Below are 15,862 nucleotides of genomic sequence, written 5' to 3'. Positions count from 1 at the left end.
AGTGGTTAAATGGAAAGGCAGGTTCTAGGGAGCATCGACAACCTGCCAGATCCAGGTCGTAGGAAAGGAAATAAGCAAATCCGACTCGGAGAAGCAAGAGATAGGGTGAATAAGACGAAAGGGGATTGTGTAAAACCTATGAAATTTGAAGTAAATAAATAAGGACTGCATCTCATGTCATATCAGCAAGACGAGACGAGATACGTTCAGTTCAAAAGCAGTCTGTTTGTTACTTGGATTCTCACTCTTTTGCTAGAAGGCTTCTTTCCATTTACTTTTCTGGTGAGTGAGCGTCGTCGTCGCCGTGTCGGTTATTGAGTTTTTCATAAAATTGCTGTGGTTGGAGTTTGAGATAGTTTGACAGTCAACAGTGGGGGAAGGAAATGAATTTCTGGCAAGGAGATGTAATATTTCCTCGGAGAGGTTTATGTGCCACGTTAACACCTTTTTCTCAATTCTTTCGGTATATCATGAGGCACGACTTTATTTGATATTTTGTGTTTACTCTCTCCCTCTTGACGCCTGAAAACTATCTGTTTCATCATAAATGATGGTAGGATAAATAGGAATTGTGCAGGTTTTGTTTGTTTTACTGTCCTAGTCCCACTTTGCTCCTCTGCAAATGTTGTACGACTTTGGTCTACTTTACCAAAGTTAAGCAGATATTGTATTTTTTTTTTACAGAAAAAGAACCCTTTGTATGCTCATTTTTTCTATTTCTCCAACAGAGACGAACATAAAAGGACGTTTGAGCTTTTAAGTGTTTTCTAGTTTAAATAAACGCATGTTTGAACTCGTAAAAAGTTGAGCTAAACTGAGGTGTGTAACAGTTGTAATGATGTTAGAGAGCGAGAGATAGAGAGAGAACGAATGATTGAAATGTGAGCAAATGTAACTTTTGTTGTTTTATGTATATCCGTTTACCTCGTTTCGTGGAAATTGCCATAATGATTGGATGAATGATAGACAAAACGAAATACATATCATCTATCCGACTCTGTAACTTCTTTGTGAGTCAAGTATCAATTCTGTAATAACGGGTCGTCGTCGTTGTTGCTGCAACGACAGCCGTCAGATCCAAGTTGTCACCATTCTGTGTACTGAATGTAACTGGATTACGGCTTTTGTTAATGTTCGTGATTTCCTATCCATTATTTTAACAACCATTATTCCTTTTGTGATCAACTCTGCTCCATTCCAGTGGAGGATTGACATATGTGAACAAATCTTGCGTGCATGAGATGCATGATATCTAAGCGTTTACGAGAATAATCAGAATATTCTCCTTATATCGAGACCTGTTCAAATTTAACAGGATTAAATTCCAGTCTGTCTAGAACCTTATGTTTTTAATTTGGGCTATAATTAACCTTGCTCAAAGTAATTATTATATTGCATATTATTAAGATTCGACAAAGCTTGGCTTCAGTCAATTACTCTCGGATGCTCTCATTTTTGTATCTCAATCAATAATAAATATATGTACGTAGTACAAATGAAAAACTTTATTTATATGAACATCTGCACGGGCTAGGCAAGTCTTTTATGCTTTACATGTGCTCGTTCAAACTTACTGAAGCAAAGAACAAGGACTACACATAGTACCGACTGAGTTTGAAATAATGGTCTGAATGAAATGAACTCAACAAAATGAGAATTCATTTGTAGTTTATTTAGTTTGCAGTGAAAGTGGACGCTTTGAATAATATTCGTTCATTGTGGTGCATAGCTTCCTTCGTGCACCAGGAAAATGAGATGGTGAAAGGAAGGAAGGAAAGTTTGAAAGTTGCAGACGTGTAACGTGAACATAACTGCGTATACGTATTTTCGTATGGACGACAGGATGAGTCCAATGTGCTGTTTGGAGAAAGCAACTCTAGTTGTCTATGTGGATGTGTTATGCTTTGCTTGGCTGTATTGCAAGACTGCGTTGCACATTCGTTTGAACATTATACCATCCAATTTTTTCTTTCATAGTTCAATAAATTTTAGAGAATTGAAACCCTTTATTAAGATATAATATCATAATAAATTCATACAAGGAAAGTTCCAAAGCTCTAAAAAACGGAAGAATCGTCATACAAATTATATAATAATATATACCCGGCTGAAGTGCACGAGGAAAATGACCTTACTGGTCCTGTGGTTGTGGAAATTGGCGATGGTGTCGACCAGTTATTATGACAATCATGGCAAAAGTATGAATGCAACCGTCCGGGTTCGAAGCCGTAATTTAGCCTTAAGCTTATTGGACCATTGGACTACATATGACGACATTGTATACATTGCTAAATATTACCTTTTACTAGCTGGCCTCCCACTCACTATAATTATTTATCCCATGGTGAATATTAAGAGGTTTGAAATATTTAACGGCTATTAATCTTGTTATAATTGTTGGCAATCCTTGTTGGCAATGCTGGCTTAAATGTATTGCATGCTGTCAAAGTCAGATTACACATAGATCTGCATCAATACAATGTATGCTGTGTATGAAAACCTCGCATGTCCCTTTGTTCTTATTCGTAAACTCGATTCACATTGATGGAAACTTACGGTGCCTTTGTAGAGCACTGGATCATTCGTCTACTCTCTATATATATACAATCAGGTTGCAATTGGAACTAGTCCCTAATACTCTCTACTAAAAAGCTGTATGTCTGGTGGATTTGTCTGTTACTTAAACTGTCAAATATAACGACAACAACGTGACCTACAGAAAATAGATGAGAAAGTTTCCCTTCAAAAGTGACAAACGACTTTGTAACAATATTACGGTTCATGATAGCTAAAGTCATCGCAGTTACAGATCATCGACCAATCATGTGTTGGATTTGAAGGAGATTCAAACTGTCACTTCTGCTTTCTTTTATTGGTGACAGCAACAGAAATGAACAACTGAAACGGGTTTGTTGTCGACAGTAGATATATCTGTAGACAGAAAATTCGTCTTACTTGAACCAATTCCTGATGGATAGATAAATAATGAACTTGTATAAACGGAACTCATTAATTTGGAAATGTGTTTACTGGATTAATTAGCTATCTTTCTTGTTTTGTTTGCAGATTTTTCCCGACTATTATCACCTTGTTCACAGAAAAGTTGCCAAAAGATCGCTGGACGCTCATGCACAAGTTCATGGGCGCCTTATAAGAGAACCTACGGTAAGGTTATTTTTAATTAAGATCTAAAAAATGGATAAACAAAAGTACAATAATGTCAGCGTTTGTCGTCAGCATTATGGAAATCCTTACGAGCATGAGAGCGTAGTTTACTATCGCTGTCCAATTTTTGTCATGTTAAATTAACAGAAAGTTATTTTATGAGAATTTTATTTATTTTAGGTACGGTGGGCTGAACAACAAAAAGTAAAGCGACGGTCGAAACGTGACTTTCTCCAGCTTTCCCTACCAACAGGATCAGGAGGACGTGGAGGAGGAGAACGTGGCAAATCTAGATCTGCCAGACGGTCAAAGACTTTCAACTTTAACGACCCGAGGTGGATTGGTCAATGGTATCTGGTAAGTGAGCGGTTTTTGCCGAATTTTTAAGCAACATGAATGTCTATGTAGCCATTTATAAGAGTCTCTTGGCTATCTCACATCATATCATATCAGAACAAGGCTATTGAGATGAATTCGCACAACTTGTTTCTTTGAGAATTTTAATGACTAAATCGAGTGACGATGAGTCCTAGAACTGCTATAAATGGAGCTATTCAAGAATATAACTGCCAACCATGAAACCGTGTTGGTGAAAGTTGTGGAAGTAAGTATAGCTCAGTTGCCACTCCACTATGTCGTCTTTATTATATCCACCAACTGATTTTATTGTAACCGGAGTCATTTCCTCACATTATTTCCCTCCGTGTATTGGACACTTGAGTACTTGTGGAATACACTTGAATACTAATGAAGTCAAAATGGAAATAGACGGGAATAGCGTCTCATTTGCTCGTGTTCATGTTTATTCATGAATGTGAGTTTGTTGGAATGAATGCCAGTTAGGATGTAGTTAGTTGTGTAGTCAAATCCTTTTTGAAATCTACAGAACTTACTGTCAACAGACAAGCAATGTAGCTAACAGAAGACGAGTTTGGGTTTTTGGCGAGACCTTACAGTCCGAGTCTACCTTTATTCAGCAGTTGGAGTTGCTTAAGCGTCTATTTAGTAGCACTGCAAGGAAGCGAGGACTTTCCCCATGGTCTTATCCCACCACCCTAAGCAATATGGCACACTTTACATTTAAAGTTTGTCCTAATTACAGACATGAGGACAAAACGGTGAATGTTCCTCCTTAATGAGTTGAACAGAACATAGTTTGTGGAGGCAAGAGTTCTCTGGTTTGCTGAGAGTGAAATGTTGCAAGAGAGATATCTCAATTCAATGTGCAACTAAGAATTGGTGGGACATCGTTTGGATAACAATGGAGTGGAGAGTTGGCAAAACTAGCTCTAGGGACTTTGTTGTTGAATATCATGAGAATGAAATAAACAAGGGTTTTGAGAATGCAATACAGGAAGTAAACATTACTTGGTGCATGTTTTGTATAATGAGACTTTCACCGACCGCCTTCTCCATTGCAATACCAGAGCGCATAGCGATGATGTTCCACCAACTACAAGTCCTTTGTTTCGTAACCATGCATAACCGTTATGCATAGAATAATATACAGCGAGGTTGTACTACTTAAGTGGACGAGGTATGTGTAACTGAACTCGCAGCAGAGTCAAGCACCCACCGACCGACACAATAATATCTGTCTCGCCTAACTCTTCTTTCAGGCTCATTCTCCAAACAAAGAAAAAGGAGTAAAATAACTTGGTCTTGCTGTGAGGATGGTGTATGTATGCGAGACAGACAAAGTTTTTTGTTCACCACTCGAGAAAAGACAAAAGGGGGAAAGTGAGTGTAGTGAAAGTTGAGTGTATATATATTCTTGACTCACTAAATGCTTGCTCCTACCACTCGGCTTTGTTTGGAGCAGTCGTTCGTAGTGAAATGAAGAGGCGTATCCACCGGTGACGGAAAAATATCACTCGATTTAACCAGCCTTCTCTCTTGGCGAAATGCAACAAGGTTGCTGTCCGGGAAGAAGTGAAAGTTATGTCTTTTTTTCCTTGTCCAACATTTTTACCTCATCTATTCATCCCTTCTTTACTTTGTCATCAAGCAAGACCTTCCCTAAATAAATGTGGAGAACAAAAAGGAGTGAAAAACGAAACAACAAGGACCTATCTCGTGCTGATGGTGATGATGGTGGAAGCCCTATTAGGTTAAGTAGGTTGGGGAAAGGCTGGGAAAGGTCTTTATGGAAGCCATTCATTTGGTGAACAGTGGCTTACAGATTCCTCAAGTAACCACATTTTCCTTTTTTGATAGCATCATCTCTGTATTGAGCGTGTTGCGATCTTCGATTTCACTAATTTCTCATGAACGTAGAATGTGGTACAATATATGTACAACCAGCAACGACTTGATGAAGGTTGGTTAAAAAATACGCAAGTTCTTCAAAAGCAATATATTTACCGTGTGGAAACTCTTCTGACCAAAATCGACTCGAGTGGTGGTGAACTCTTTATGCTGTGAACTCACCATTAGGCATGTGTTGTGTGGGGCATTGTCCCAACCGAAGCAATAAGTTAGTTGTTCTTTTCTTTCTTCAGTGAAGAAGCTAAAAGAAGATGGTTTCCTGAAGTTAAGTTGATGTTACACTTCCCTCCTCGAACAGAGGCTATGTTCCTTTTCCAACTTCCTTTCTGTGAACGGATTGTATTGCTGTGTGTATCTATGTATGTACATAAGTAGGAAGCTGAATAGGCTGAGTGGTTTTAGTTCAACTACTAACAACCGACGACGGACAGTGGGTTGCTGCTGCACATTGAGGAGAATCTCTTCAAATTTCTTGTCTGTGTTAGATATTTGCCTCCATGCTGTGGTACGTTCGGGAAAAGTTGCGTGGTTCAAACCATAAAATAAAGTCCATTTAATGCAGTAAATATCAAAGTTAAACTACCACTATTGTGATTGAATTCGAAGTTGGTAGTAGCGTATCGGGCAGATTTTATTGGAAATGGATTCTCTTAGTTAAAAGCTTGGTTTTTTTTTGTGGCAGATTTTCTTTATGGAGCTTGCTTTCTGGCCTAAATTGATTTTATGACAATAAAGTTTATGATATTGTACGAACCAGGCGTACATATCTATATTGTATGCAGTATCCCCTCCCCGGTGATGTTATCGAGTGATTCTTGCGGCTCTTTATAGGTGTTGTAGGCACCTAGTGCAATATATAACTTTCTCTATGCATCTTTCGTCAGTAATCTTTTTGTCTGCAAACATCATTTCTTTGTTTGGTGTGTTTTTGATCAAGCATGTAATTTCATGTAAAGGTCCAAAGTTACACAACTTATCAGAGTTTGAGACAAGTTGGCAAGAAAAATTGCGAGGAAAGTGACCGTCAAATCACGAATGTGTTCAACAAGACACGCAGCCGGTGCAGTGAAGTATGTATTACAATGGTGAAGGAACAAAAGTTTGCGATGTGATGAAGCATTCGCTCGCAGAAATGAAAAACAGGAGTTATTACAGAGAAAAGTCCGGACACCTCAAATATACCACCGACATCGACCAAAATCCAATCCTCCTACAAAAAGTATCATGGTAGAATCACACTTTTGGGTCATTTACTTCACCCCTTTAACCCAAAGAGAATCATACGGGCTCAACTTTTGACTTGATTTACTCGAGGATGTCTGCACATTCTTCCTTTAAAGTGCGTGGTGGTTGGTTGAGTCTGGTAAATTCTACGCCGTTCACAAGCATAAAATACTAAAATCGACTCTATCCAAACTGATTGGTTCACTCACTCACATTGATGGAGTAGTTTGAATAGTACTTTTGTAATAACAAAGTACTCGGAAAAGTTTGATAACCGTAGTAGAGCTGGAGAATAATTAAAATGGCCATTTGTGAGTTCGGACTAGAGGGGCATCAGAGCGTTGGACCCCCCTGCGTGGTCTGCTATTTCTTATGAATCCAAAATATTTTGTAAAGTTTTAAAGTTCATCCTTCCCTCTATTGTTGAAAGTTTTCTTTGAAACTAATTACTTTATTTGAAACCACGGCTGAATTATTTCGTGTTTTCTCTCTGGTATTTATCGCTTAGAATGTTTTGGTGCACGCAAATATAAAAAATAATCTACTGCTACTCTTGCTTCCGAGGGAGTGGTTTTGTCTTATAATTTGTGTCTACCGCAAAGTGTTGTGGTGGTTGTATTCCTGAGATTAACCCTTCTCCCGTACATGCCACACCATTTCTTTCACTCACTTTTCGAACAAATGCGAGTTGCAGCGGGAGAGCTCTAGTGTGTAGCAGTGTAGTGTATCATTTGATTTATTTGATATTTTGGAAGAAGTATGATATTCTATGTTTAATGGTACGGTAGGGTGGTCATAATTTATCGCTTTTTTGATTACGATGGTCAGAACAGTGAGGTTATTCTGCTGCTGGTTGATATTGCCTGCTCAGTGCCCTAGAAAAGTTTTTTGACGCTGAATAATGCCATATGTCAGTCTCCAACACTTCCACCACACTCGGAAATGGGAAGTGAAAGACAAAGTAAAAGTTCTCTCTTTTTACTTGGTCCCACAGCGGATTACTTGCAATGCATTCTACTATTTCTCCTCCTACTGCTCCACTCCACAACATCGCCAGAACTGCTCTTTCATTACAAACGATTTGAACTGGGTTTGGATTATCCAACGGCGATATTCCTTCACACCGCTCCTATACTCCCATACCTTCATATGTACATGGACACATATATGGCATAAGCATATGTACATAGCATTTGATTCTGTGAGTGAATTGCACCATATTGCAATATAGTTGCAATATATATAGCAATATATATAGCATTGCACCATAGTTCTGGTGGGTGACATTATACCCATTCACATTTTTTACAAACTGCCTTCCTCTTTGACAACACAATTGGGAATGACGGTTTTTCATATTGTTTGCTTATTGTGTGACACCAGGCCACGTTGTTTTTGTTTTACTTTGTTTTAGTATCGACCCCGTTCGTTTATACAGAAACATCAAACTGAGGATGAATGGGCTTAATTATGAAACACGCAATATACACTTTGAATAACACTTTGTAAAATTGCAAAATAAATTACTAAGTACTTTTAATCATATGCCATATTTAAACTGTATCTGCATAGATTCGATTCGAGGGTAAAGTATTTCAAATAATTTTAAATTCCTTTCTGATATTATCTGTATTGGAGATAATTTATACGGTGCTGTTTTTTCCGATATCTTTTTAGCCCGAATCATATTTCAATCCACCTGTCAGATATGAATCGAAATTGTTGCGAGAGAAAAAAAACGTTCGCTCACGTCTTTTGAATCGTTGAAACGAACAAATTGTTTAGATAGTCCACATGTCGAAAGGAAGTTCTTTTTTGAGGAATAAATGAATTGAGATGGAATACAAAATTGTTTGAATGGATTCTGATTGATACTGCTCATTCATATCTACTACAACTTCCTCTGCTCCCTGCTCAAATAAAATTACTTCCACGTGAGAGAATGGACAGAAGCCGTGATCATAATAATTTTAGAATTCGCCGACTAACATAACGGCGTCAAGGAATGATGGAAATCGGTGTATGTGAGTTACGTGGCCACCTGTATTCACAGATATTACTTCACACGCCAGTCATCACCAGTGGTGGTGATGACTTGTGAAATAGGATGATAGCAGATTCATTCGGGTGGATAGATTGGTGCTAATGTTAGTTTGGGCAATGAAGATGACTACTTTATAGTTTGTATGACTTTATGTGCAAGGTTAGTTTTTATTGCTGGGTCTTCCTTACGTGTTCGTTCCCCTTCCTGCCACCATCGTACCGACTGCCGCGACTTCTTCCTTTTCCGGTCCAAGTGGAGAAGTGATGAGTCTAGCAAGTGAAGTCCCGTCAGACCGTTGACACTGTTGTCATCTCACAAAGTTTGTCCTACTACTTTGGAGAGAATGTGAAATAGTTAAGAAAGTTGGACGATTCGTGATGTAAAAGCTTTGTCGGAAAGTCTATATACTTTGGAGTCGAACTATCGCCTCTTGCGTTAGCTATTTGTGCAGTAGCCCAATTTCATCGTTTTGATGTACACAAATGGCGTCCAAGTATCTTATATGTTATGAATTTATTTCTTTTTTCGCAGAATCGTGGAGCTGGATTGGACATGAACGTGATAGAAGCATGGAATGAAGGAATTACCGGAAAAGGGATTGTGGTCACAATTTTGGATGACGGATTAGAACATGATCACCCAGACATTAAAAGCAACTTTGTAAGTATTAACTTTGTTTCTCGAGCTTTATGAACCTTATTTTTTAGACACGTCTATTTGCAACATATAAATAGATATTTTGTGTGAAGTTCATTCTTGTGCTTTGTTTCCTCCATCCTATCGATTAGGTCAGTTGACCCTTCAAAACCTGTCCCACGCATAATAATGTCATAAATTACACTTCCTGCCCCACAACTGCTATCCCAGGTTCATTCTTGATAGAAATATATGTATATGTGTATATATGTATACATTGATTTTTAGGTCTTTGAATATCCCTGGTTTTATTTTTGGGTAGGTTTTCCAAAAGTTTTATTTGTTATCTGTATAAATTATAAATTCAAAGGCAGTCCCTTCCAATTAGTATACCTTGGGATTGTAAATTTTGGTTTGTCTGAAGAATATTTTCATGGGCCATGGCGCAATGTATAATTCCTAATGTAGGAAGGAAATACGACATCTGCATTTAAAAAATGATAGAGAATATCTCGATGTCGTGTCGATCGATGTCGATGCTCATTTGCATACAATGTTCATAAATTCCGACAAAATGGCACAATATATTTGCAAATGAAAATCACGTAATTCTATGTCACTCCTTTATAAATCAGATAACTAATTCCAATCTCTGGAGGAAAGGTTTTGAATCAAAGATAAAAAGACGCGTAATCCATTTGAAGCCGTTGACAAAGGCTATGTGTTTGGGTGTGAGTGTGTGTGTGTTTTATCACAACGGATGTTTCTGGTGGCAGAAAAGTTCAACGTTTGATTTCCATTGAAAATGATAGAATATGGGATAAAAGGAGCCAGGAGACAGGAACCTGGCAAATTGGGAAACCGACTTGACATTATTTGATCTTGGATTGATGCATCCGTAATCAGCATGCTGCCTTGCAGTATGAATAAGAAAAACACGTGGCTTAGCATGCCTGTGGTTTTAAAAGTAAGCTCGATTGTCATAAAGAGTAAAAAGACACGTTGTGTGCTTATTGTTCGAAAGGAGGAAAAATCTGCACATGTAGCTCGCTCTCTCTGGAGCCGAGTCTCAAGTTATTCGTCTATTTCTCTCCTTGCTTCTTTAAAGATGGAAATTGTAAATCCAACTCACATCTTTACAGTCACCCCAACAGGAGCATGCTTTAGTTGTGCGACTGCTGTGTGCTGTACATTGCATATCGTAGTCTCGTTAAGATCAACCTATTCTTCAAGGCACTTTTCTGCTGCTGCTGATCTTGAGCAAAGGAACGACGAACCGAAGATGACAGCCACGCCGCCAATCCTGCAGCAAGAAAGCCTCTGCCATGCCGTACTATGTAGTGGTGGTGAGTGAGTCTCTGCTTTTTTCGACTACAGACTACAGCAGAAGATGTGGGAGGCGAGAAAGTAGGGAGAGGACACGCGGAGAGCAAAGACCTATTATTTACTGGAGATGCTACAGCATGGGGAAAGTGGGAGACAGGAAGAAAGCGACACAGACCCGGATTGTGCCTTGACACAGAGAATGCATAAATCGTGGATGACTATTTTTCTCCCATCTTTGCCTTTATACGAATATTTTCTGAGGATGGTTTGCATGTATGTATGTACAACTTGCTTCGCATTCAGATGAGGGCTCAGAGTGCTCATCTCAAAGCTCAGAACAGAATGAGGTATGGAATAGAAATATTTTGGTCTTTGTCAGATATTGGCTGTATATTTTTGACTACGATAGACCATAAAGCCGACATAAGCTTTTGCTGTGAAGAATTCTTTGTACTATGTAAAATGCCGTGGGAATTATTGACCTTTCGGGATCTAATCCGTCTTTGCAAACTTCACATAAATCATCGAGAATATTTATAATAATACGGTGAATTATTTTCAAGAATTCATAAACATACAGAAGCACTGTACACATAGTTGTATGATTATAATGAGATTACTCACCAAACTCTCAAGATGTTTTGGTGAGTTTGGGCAACTCTACAAATCTTGTGGTTAGTACATAATATTTAGAAATACTTTATAGTGCACGTCGTTCCTTGTACACGTTTAGAATCTACAATCGGACACAAATCCTATAATTTATAGATAGCTTCTGTAAGTTTTGGCTGTTTGGTATGCACACTGGCTGAAAAATGCGTCACACTACGACTGCATGGATGTAAGGGGAATAATGATAACTGGAATTGGATCCGGTTTAAGCAAGTAATTCGAAGTAATAGAAATCCCACTCTGAGAAATGAGGTGGGGTTTGTAGGTAGTTAAGTAGTTAGTCTGTGAGTGGAATGCGGACGCAATGCAATAATAATGGTGGTTGTTGCTGCGGTTGTTGAAATGATATGCTTGGTCATGTCCGTCCAGCCTGAACGTTGGCAAACTTCAAATCTATACTGCACTCGAGGTGAGCCGTGTCCTTGCTAAGACTTTTCTTGCTTGACAAGGTTCGCTCCACGTCCACAGCTTTCTCCTCTCTCCTTCCAATCATACTTGTGTACTACCCGGTTTGTCATTTACGTCCCTCATCATCCACGAGGATTTTAGCAGCTTTCCTCGGATGTGTGATGCTTTGAATGTAAGATTCACAATTTCACCTCCGTTTTATTTGGTATTGTGCTCACTGTCATGAAGGTAACCATTCCCATTCCAAACCTTTCCCTTTGAATGCAACTATGTACCTTCCTAGCACTGAGGAAGAGTCCTGAGTCTACGGTGGTCTGGTCTGCATAAGAATACATGGGCGAAACAGACAAACAGACGGGATTTACTTGATAAATCCTGACCTGGAAATGGATTTGGGACTTTACTCGAGACTTTTTGGGACCAATTATACTGTAAGGAGGCTAATAAGCACAGACGAGTTCTAGTTGGGCAACATTGCTTCATACTTATCTATTTATGTAAGTACATACATAAAATCTTTCAATGTTTGGAACTACTTAATAATGGCGATATGTAAGCAACTGAAATAGTTTTCGTTGAGCATCATCCGAAGGAATGTTTCCATTTTGTTAGTGGTTCAAGCGAACTGAAATTGAGATTCCATGTCAGTAAAATGAGCTGGAAAGAAATGTAGGAAAACTGATTTAACATTTGAAATCTGTATTCATCATGCGTTCGAAGAAATTCTGTCTATTCTGTCTGTCCATTTGTTCCAGATTCCATTGGTCATGAGATAGGGTTTTCCAAATTTAGAAGACGTACATGCATTCATCCACCCAACTTTATTGTTATTCTGATACAGTATCAACATGGACACAGTGTATCATCGCATATTTTTTAAAGTACTTACCACGAATAGGAAATGGAATTTTGGGATAATTTTTATTGTGCAGTGATCCGGAACTGCAGGACTCGTCCATTTTGAAGACGGTCTATTGAATTTCTAGCTTCTGTGAACTTGTTATGAAGAAATAGAAGTGGTGGGGCGGGTGAGTCGGATATGAGAGAAAGTCGGCATGAGTATTTTTTCTTGAATCATCTCATTTGAATACTTCATCATCATCATCATCTTCTTCCTTTTCCCTCTGCTCGGCTCAATATTATCGAAACTTTATGAGAAAAAGATGAAAAGTGATTTTTCCCCAGTATTTGAAGATGATTGATGATACGACAGAACAAATTTTTACTTAGTCTTGTACTTGAACGGTGAAGTGGTGTCAAGAAAGGAAGGAGGGTGGAGCAGTTTGCTTGTTGTGACTGTGTACGAACGAAGCAAGGAAGAAACGAGGAGACGATGCTCTCTGAGGATTATCAACGAACTGTGAAGTGACGGAGGTTATAAAACTGAAAGAGTTTGCAGTCACTCACTACTTCTTGTATACAGTCCTACCACTGGAGATTTATGCCGCCATATTACTACATCGATCCTCCACGTTCCTCCAAGAAGTGGTAACCATTATTATTGTGCTGATCGTGTTACGCTATTGGTGTCTATCGAAAACGTGTCGGCAGTTTGGAAACTGCTGCCTCCTAATACTTTTGTACTGCTCCTCGGCCAGTGTTTTCCAATACCGCTTCGTTTCATTTGGCTCTTCAGACCGTAGTCTATAGTGTTGCCTGTGTCAGTGTCAAATCATGAACATGTTCACTGACGCCAAAAAAAAGTTTGGTTAGTTTAAGTTAACGTACGGAAGCAGAACGGAGTGACGGACGGATCCGCCGACTGAGGCTGAAAATTCTCAAAGTAAAAAAGAGACAGAAGAAAGCAATCTTAAGTTGGATAGAATGAAGGATAAAAAGTCCGGGTGAAAGCATACTGAGCGGCGGAAGACCAGCAGCGTTCTGGTTCATCAGTTTCTTATTTGGTGTTTCCGTAAGGACGCCGTAGGACCGGACACCAAAGCTTTCTCTGAAAAATGCCACTGTTTTCCCATATGAATGTTTAACCGCATGAAAAACACTGGTGACAGTCTGCACAGTGATTTGGTTCGTCTACTCAGTTTTCCTCCATCGTCCGACCCACTTTGTAAGCATTTCATGAGAAAGATGCAATCAATTAGTAATTAATTACATAGACAAATTGTTACGCACAGCACAGTAACCTCTGTGTATCAATTTTTATATTTATTGTATTTATATTACTTTTTATTCTATTTTGAAGGTTGGTTCGATAGTATAGTATCCAACATATCTGTAAATAACTCTACGGCGGTGTATGCCTAATTAGCTGCAGTATTCAAGCTGGTGATGGTTGTGTAACGCTGAGAAGCTATCAGACCGTCTGAATTACATGTTAATATTGTTTTATACAACATCTTTCAGTAATAGGTGCTTTCCTACAGGAATTTCATAACTGCCATTATTCTTTATGGAGAATAATTCAGCAGCAGTGTATTTATTGCGTCGTTTTGTATGCATCGTTAAGTATGCAGTTGGCGAGGTTATGCTATTATTCTAACATTTTATTAAATTTTATCTAGTAAATAATAGTTGAACCAGAGATTGCAGGGGATCATAATCCGACTCGATTTTTGGACAAATGATTTTTGAAAACCAAGAATTCAATGGTATTCATATATGCCTGTTATATCACTTCACTTAATTTCGCTCTGCTTAGGAATTTCTCTCCGTTTGTTAATTAGAAACAATGACATTGCTGTGCGGACAAAGAAATTGAAAATATTCGTCTTCAATCTTAACTAAAACTTTAGTGGGAAATTAAATGCTGATGCCGAGATACGCGTAATGAAGTACTTTGTTTCATCCTTTGCAATCTTATTCCTCCCCTTTCCCTCAAGAGGCAGCCATGTAATGCGTACAACGCTTTAATAAATGTAGCGGGTTGTACCTTGTCTTGAAATAATGAGAAAAAAGGAGTCGAGCTTTGTTCTTTCTCCTGCAGGCCTAATGTGCTTATTCATTGCATATATAATTTCATGTGAACGTCTTGGCTGCTCTTTCTCGCAGGTTCGTGCTCAGTTACCATTTTTAGCGCTTTCCTGATTCTGCAAGACTTTGACTATAAAAGTATTCTTGCTGCTGGTAGGACAAAGTTAAAATAAACGGGTTAGAAAAAAAAGATCGGCGGTGAAAGTAAAAGTAAACTTTACGTTATTGTCTCCACTACCCTGCCGAAAACCCATCTCCAACTCAGGTGATACGGAAGAAAACGCGATTCTCAATTATGCTAAACTATCATGTGTTTGACCAAATATTTATGACATATATTTTGTACACCGAGAATATTTGTGAAATGTGTTTGATGAAGGACAAAATTATCAAAGTCTTTAAAAATGTTTAATATTTTTCAACGCACTACTACACATGCATATGGTCAGAAATTTCCAATAAAACTATGTATGTATGTATGTATCCCCAGTAGGATAAACCCTGCTAGCGTGATTGAATAATTTTTGGGCAAGCGAAACATTCGAATTAGACTTGAAAAAACTGAAAAACTTGTAGAAATTTTAAGTCGTGATATAGTAATGTATGAACTAGCTTGGTTTAGAGTACATAGAGCCCTGTAAAGTTGTGTTTGATAGAAAGAAGTACTGGATGCACAGATGCTTGCCGTTTCTTCATTCTTTATGCAAAAATGTCATTTAGAAGTTGCGAGTTTGAAAGTTTATGTCGAACAAATAATATATGAGTGCCATTTACAATTTGGGGCCTTGGGAAGGCCTGAATTTTTGTGCGAGAAGGAAATTGGAATAAAAGAGTTGGAGGGGTTAGCACTTGGTTGCGCTATTGGGGACGTTTTTGTATGAAAAGATGCTAGAAAACGTAAAGTAATCTTGAACTCTTGGAATGCTAAAAGTAATGGAAAATATTTGGATGGCAGAAATCACAAATTTGGCAGTCCTCCTTAGCTTCCCCTTCTATTAGTTGTGTTTGTGAACAAGGGTTGAGTTCAACTTTTTTCTACTCGCCAAAGTGAATTTTGGTGGAAGTGAGGCTCTTCTGGGAAATCGTTATTGGTGTTCCCGTGCCGTTTGTAAGCAGACTGATGGTGGTGTAGTGAAAGTGGCGGTGTGCTCAACTTCTCAAAGGAATTATAGTTATGGGGATGGAATGGGA

General features: G+C 38.5%; 1 protein-coding gene across 3 annotated transcripts in view; it reads left to right on the top strand.

Annotated features, from left to right (window-relative positions):
- The window catches only part of LOC110842575 (furin-like protease 1, isoforms 1/1-X/2), a 61,220-nt gene that overhangs the window by 13,075 nt on the left and 32,283 nt on the right, over nucleotides 1–15,862 (top strand). For all 3 annotated transcript variants that reach the window (XR_004834197.1, XM_035848854.1, XM_022088350.2), the window contains exons 2-4: nucleotides 3,067–3,165; nucleotides 3,346–3,522; nucleotides 9,233–9,361. Coding sequence is in view for 2 of the 3 variants with exons in the window: in XM_035848854.1 (XP_035704747.1) it covers nucleotides 3,067–3,165; nucleotides 3,346–3,522; nucleotides 9,233–9,361 (405 nt within the window). In the remaining variant the exon portion in view is untranslated. The remainder of the gene's footprint in view (nucleotides 1–3,066; nucleotides 3,166–3,345; nucleotides 3,523–9,232; nucleotides 9,362–15,862) is intronic.

The sequence above is a fragment of the Folsomia candida genome, unplaced genomic scaffold, assembly GCF_002217175.1.
Source record: "Folsomia candida strain VU population unplaced genomic scaffold, ASM221717v1 Fcan01_Sc001, whole genome shotgun sequence".
NCBI classification, from domain to species: domain Eukaryota; kingdom Metazoa; phylum Arthropoda; class Collembola; order Entomobryomorpha; family Isotomidae; genus Folsomia; species Folsomia candida.
This window is presented reverse-complemented; position numbering and strand designations above follow the sequence as displayed.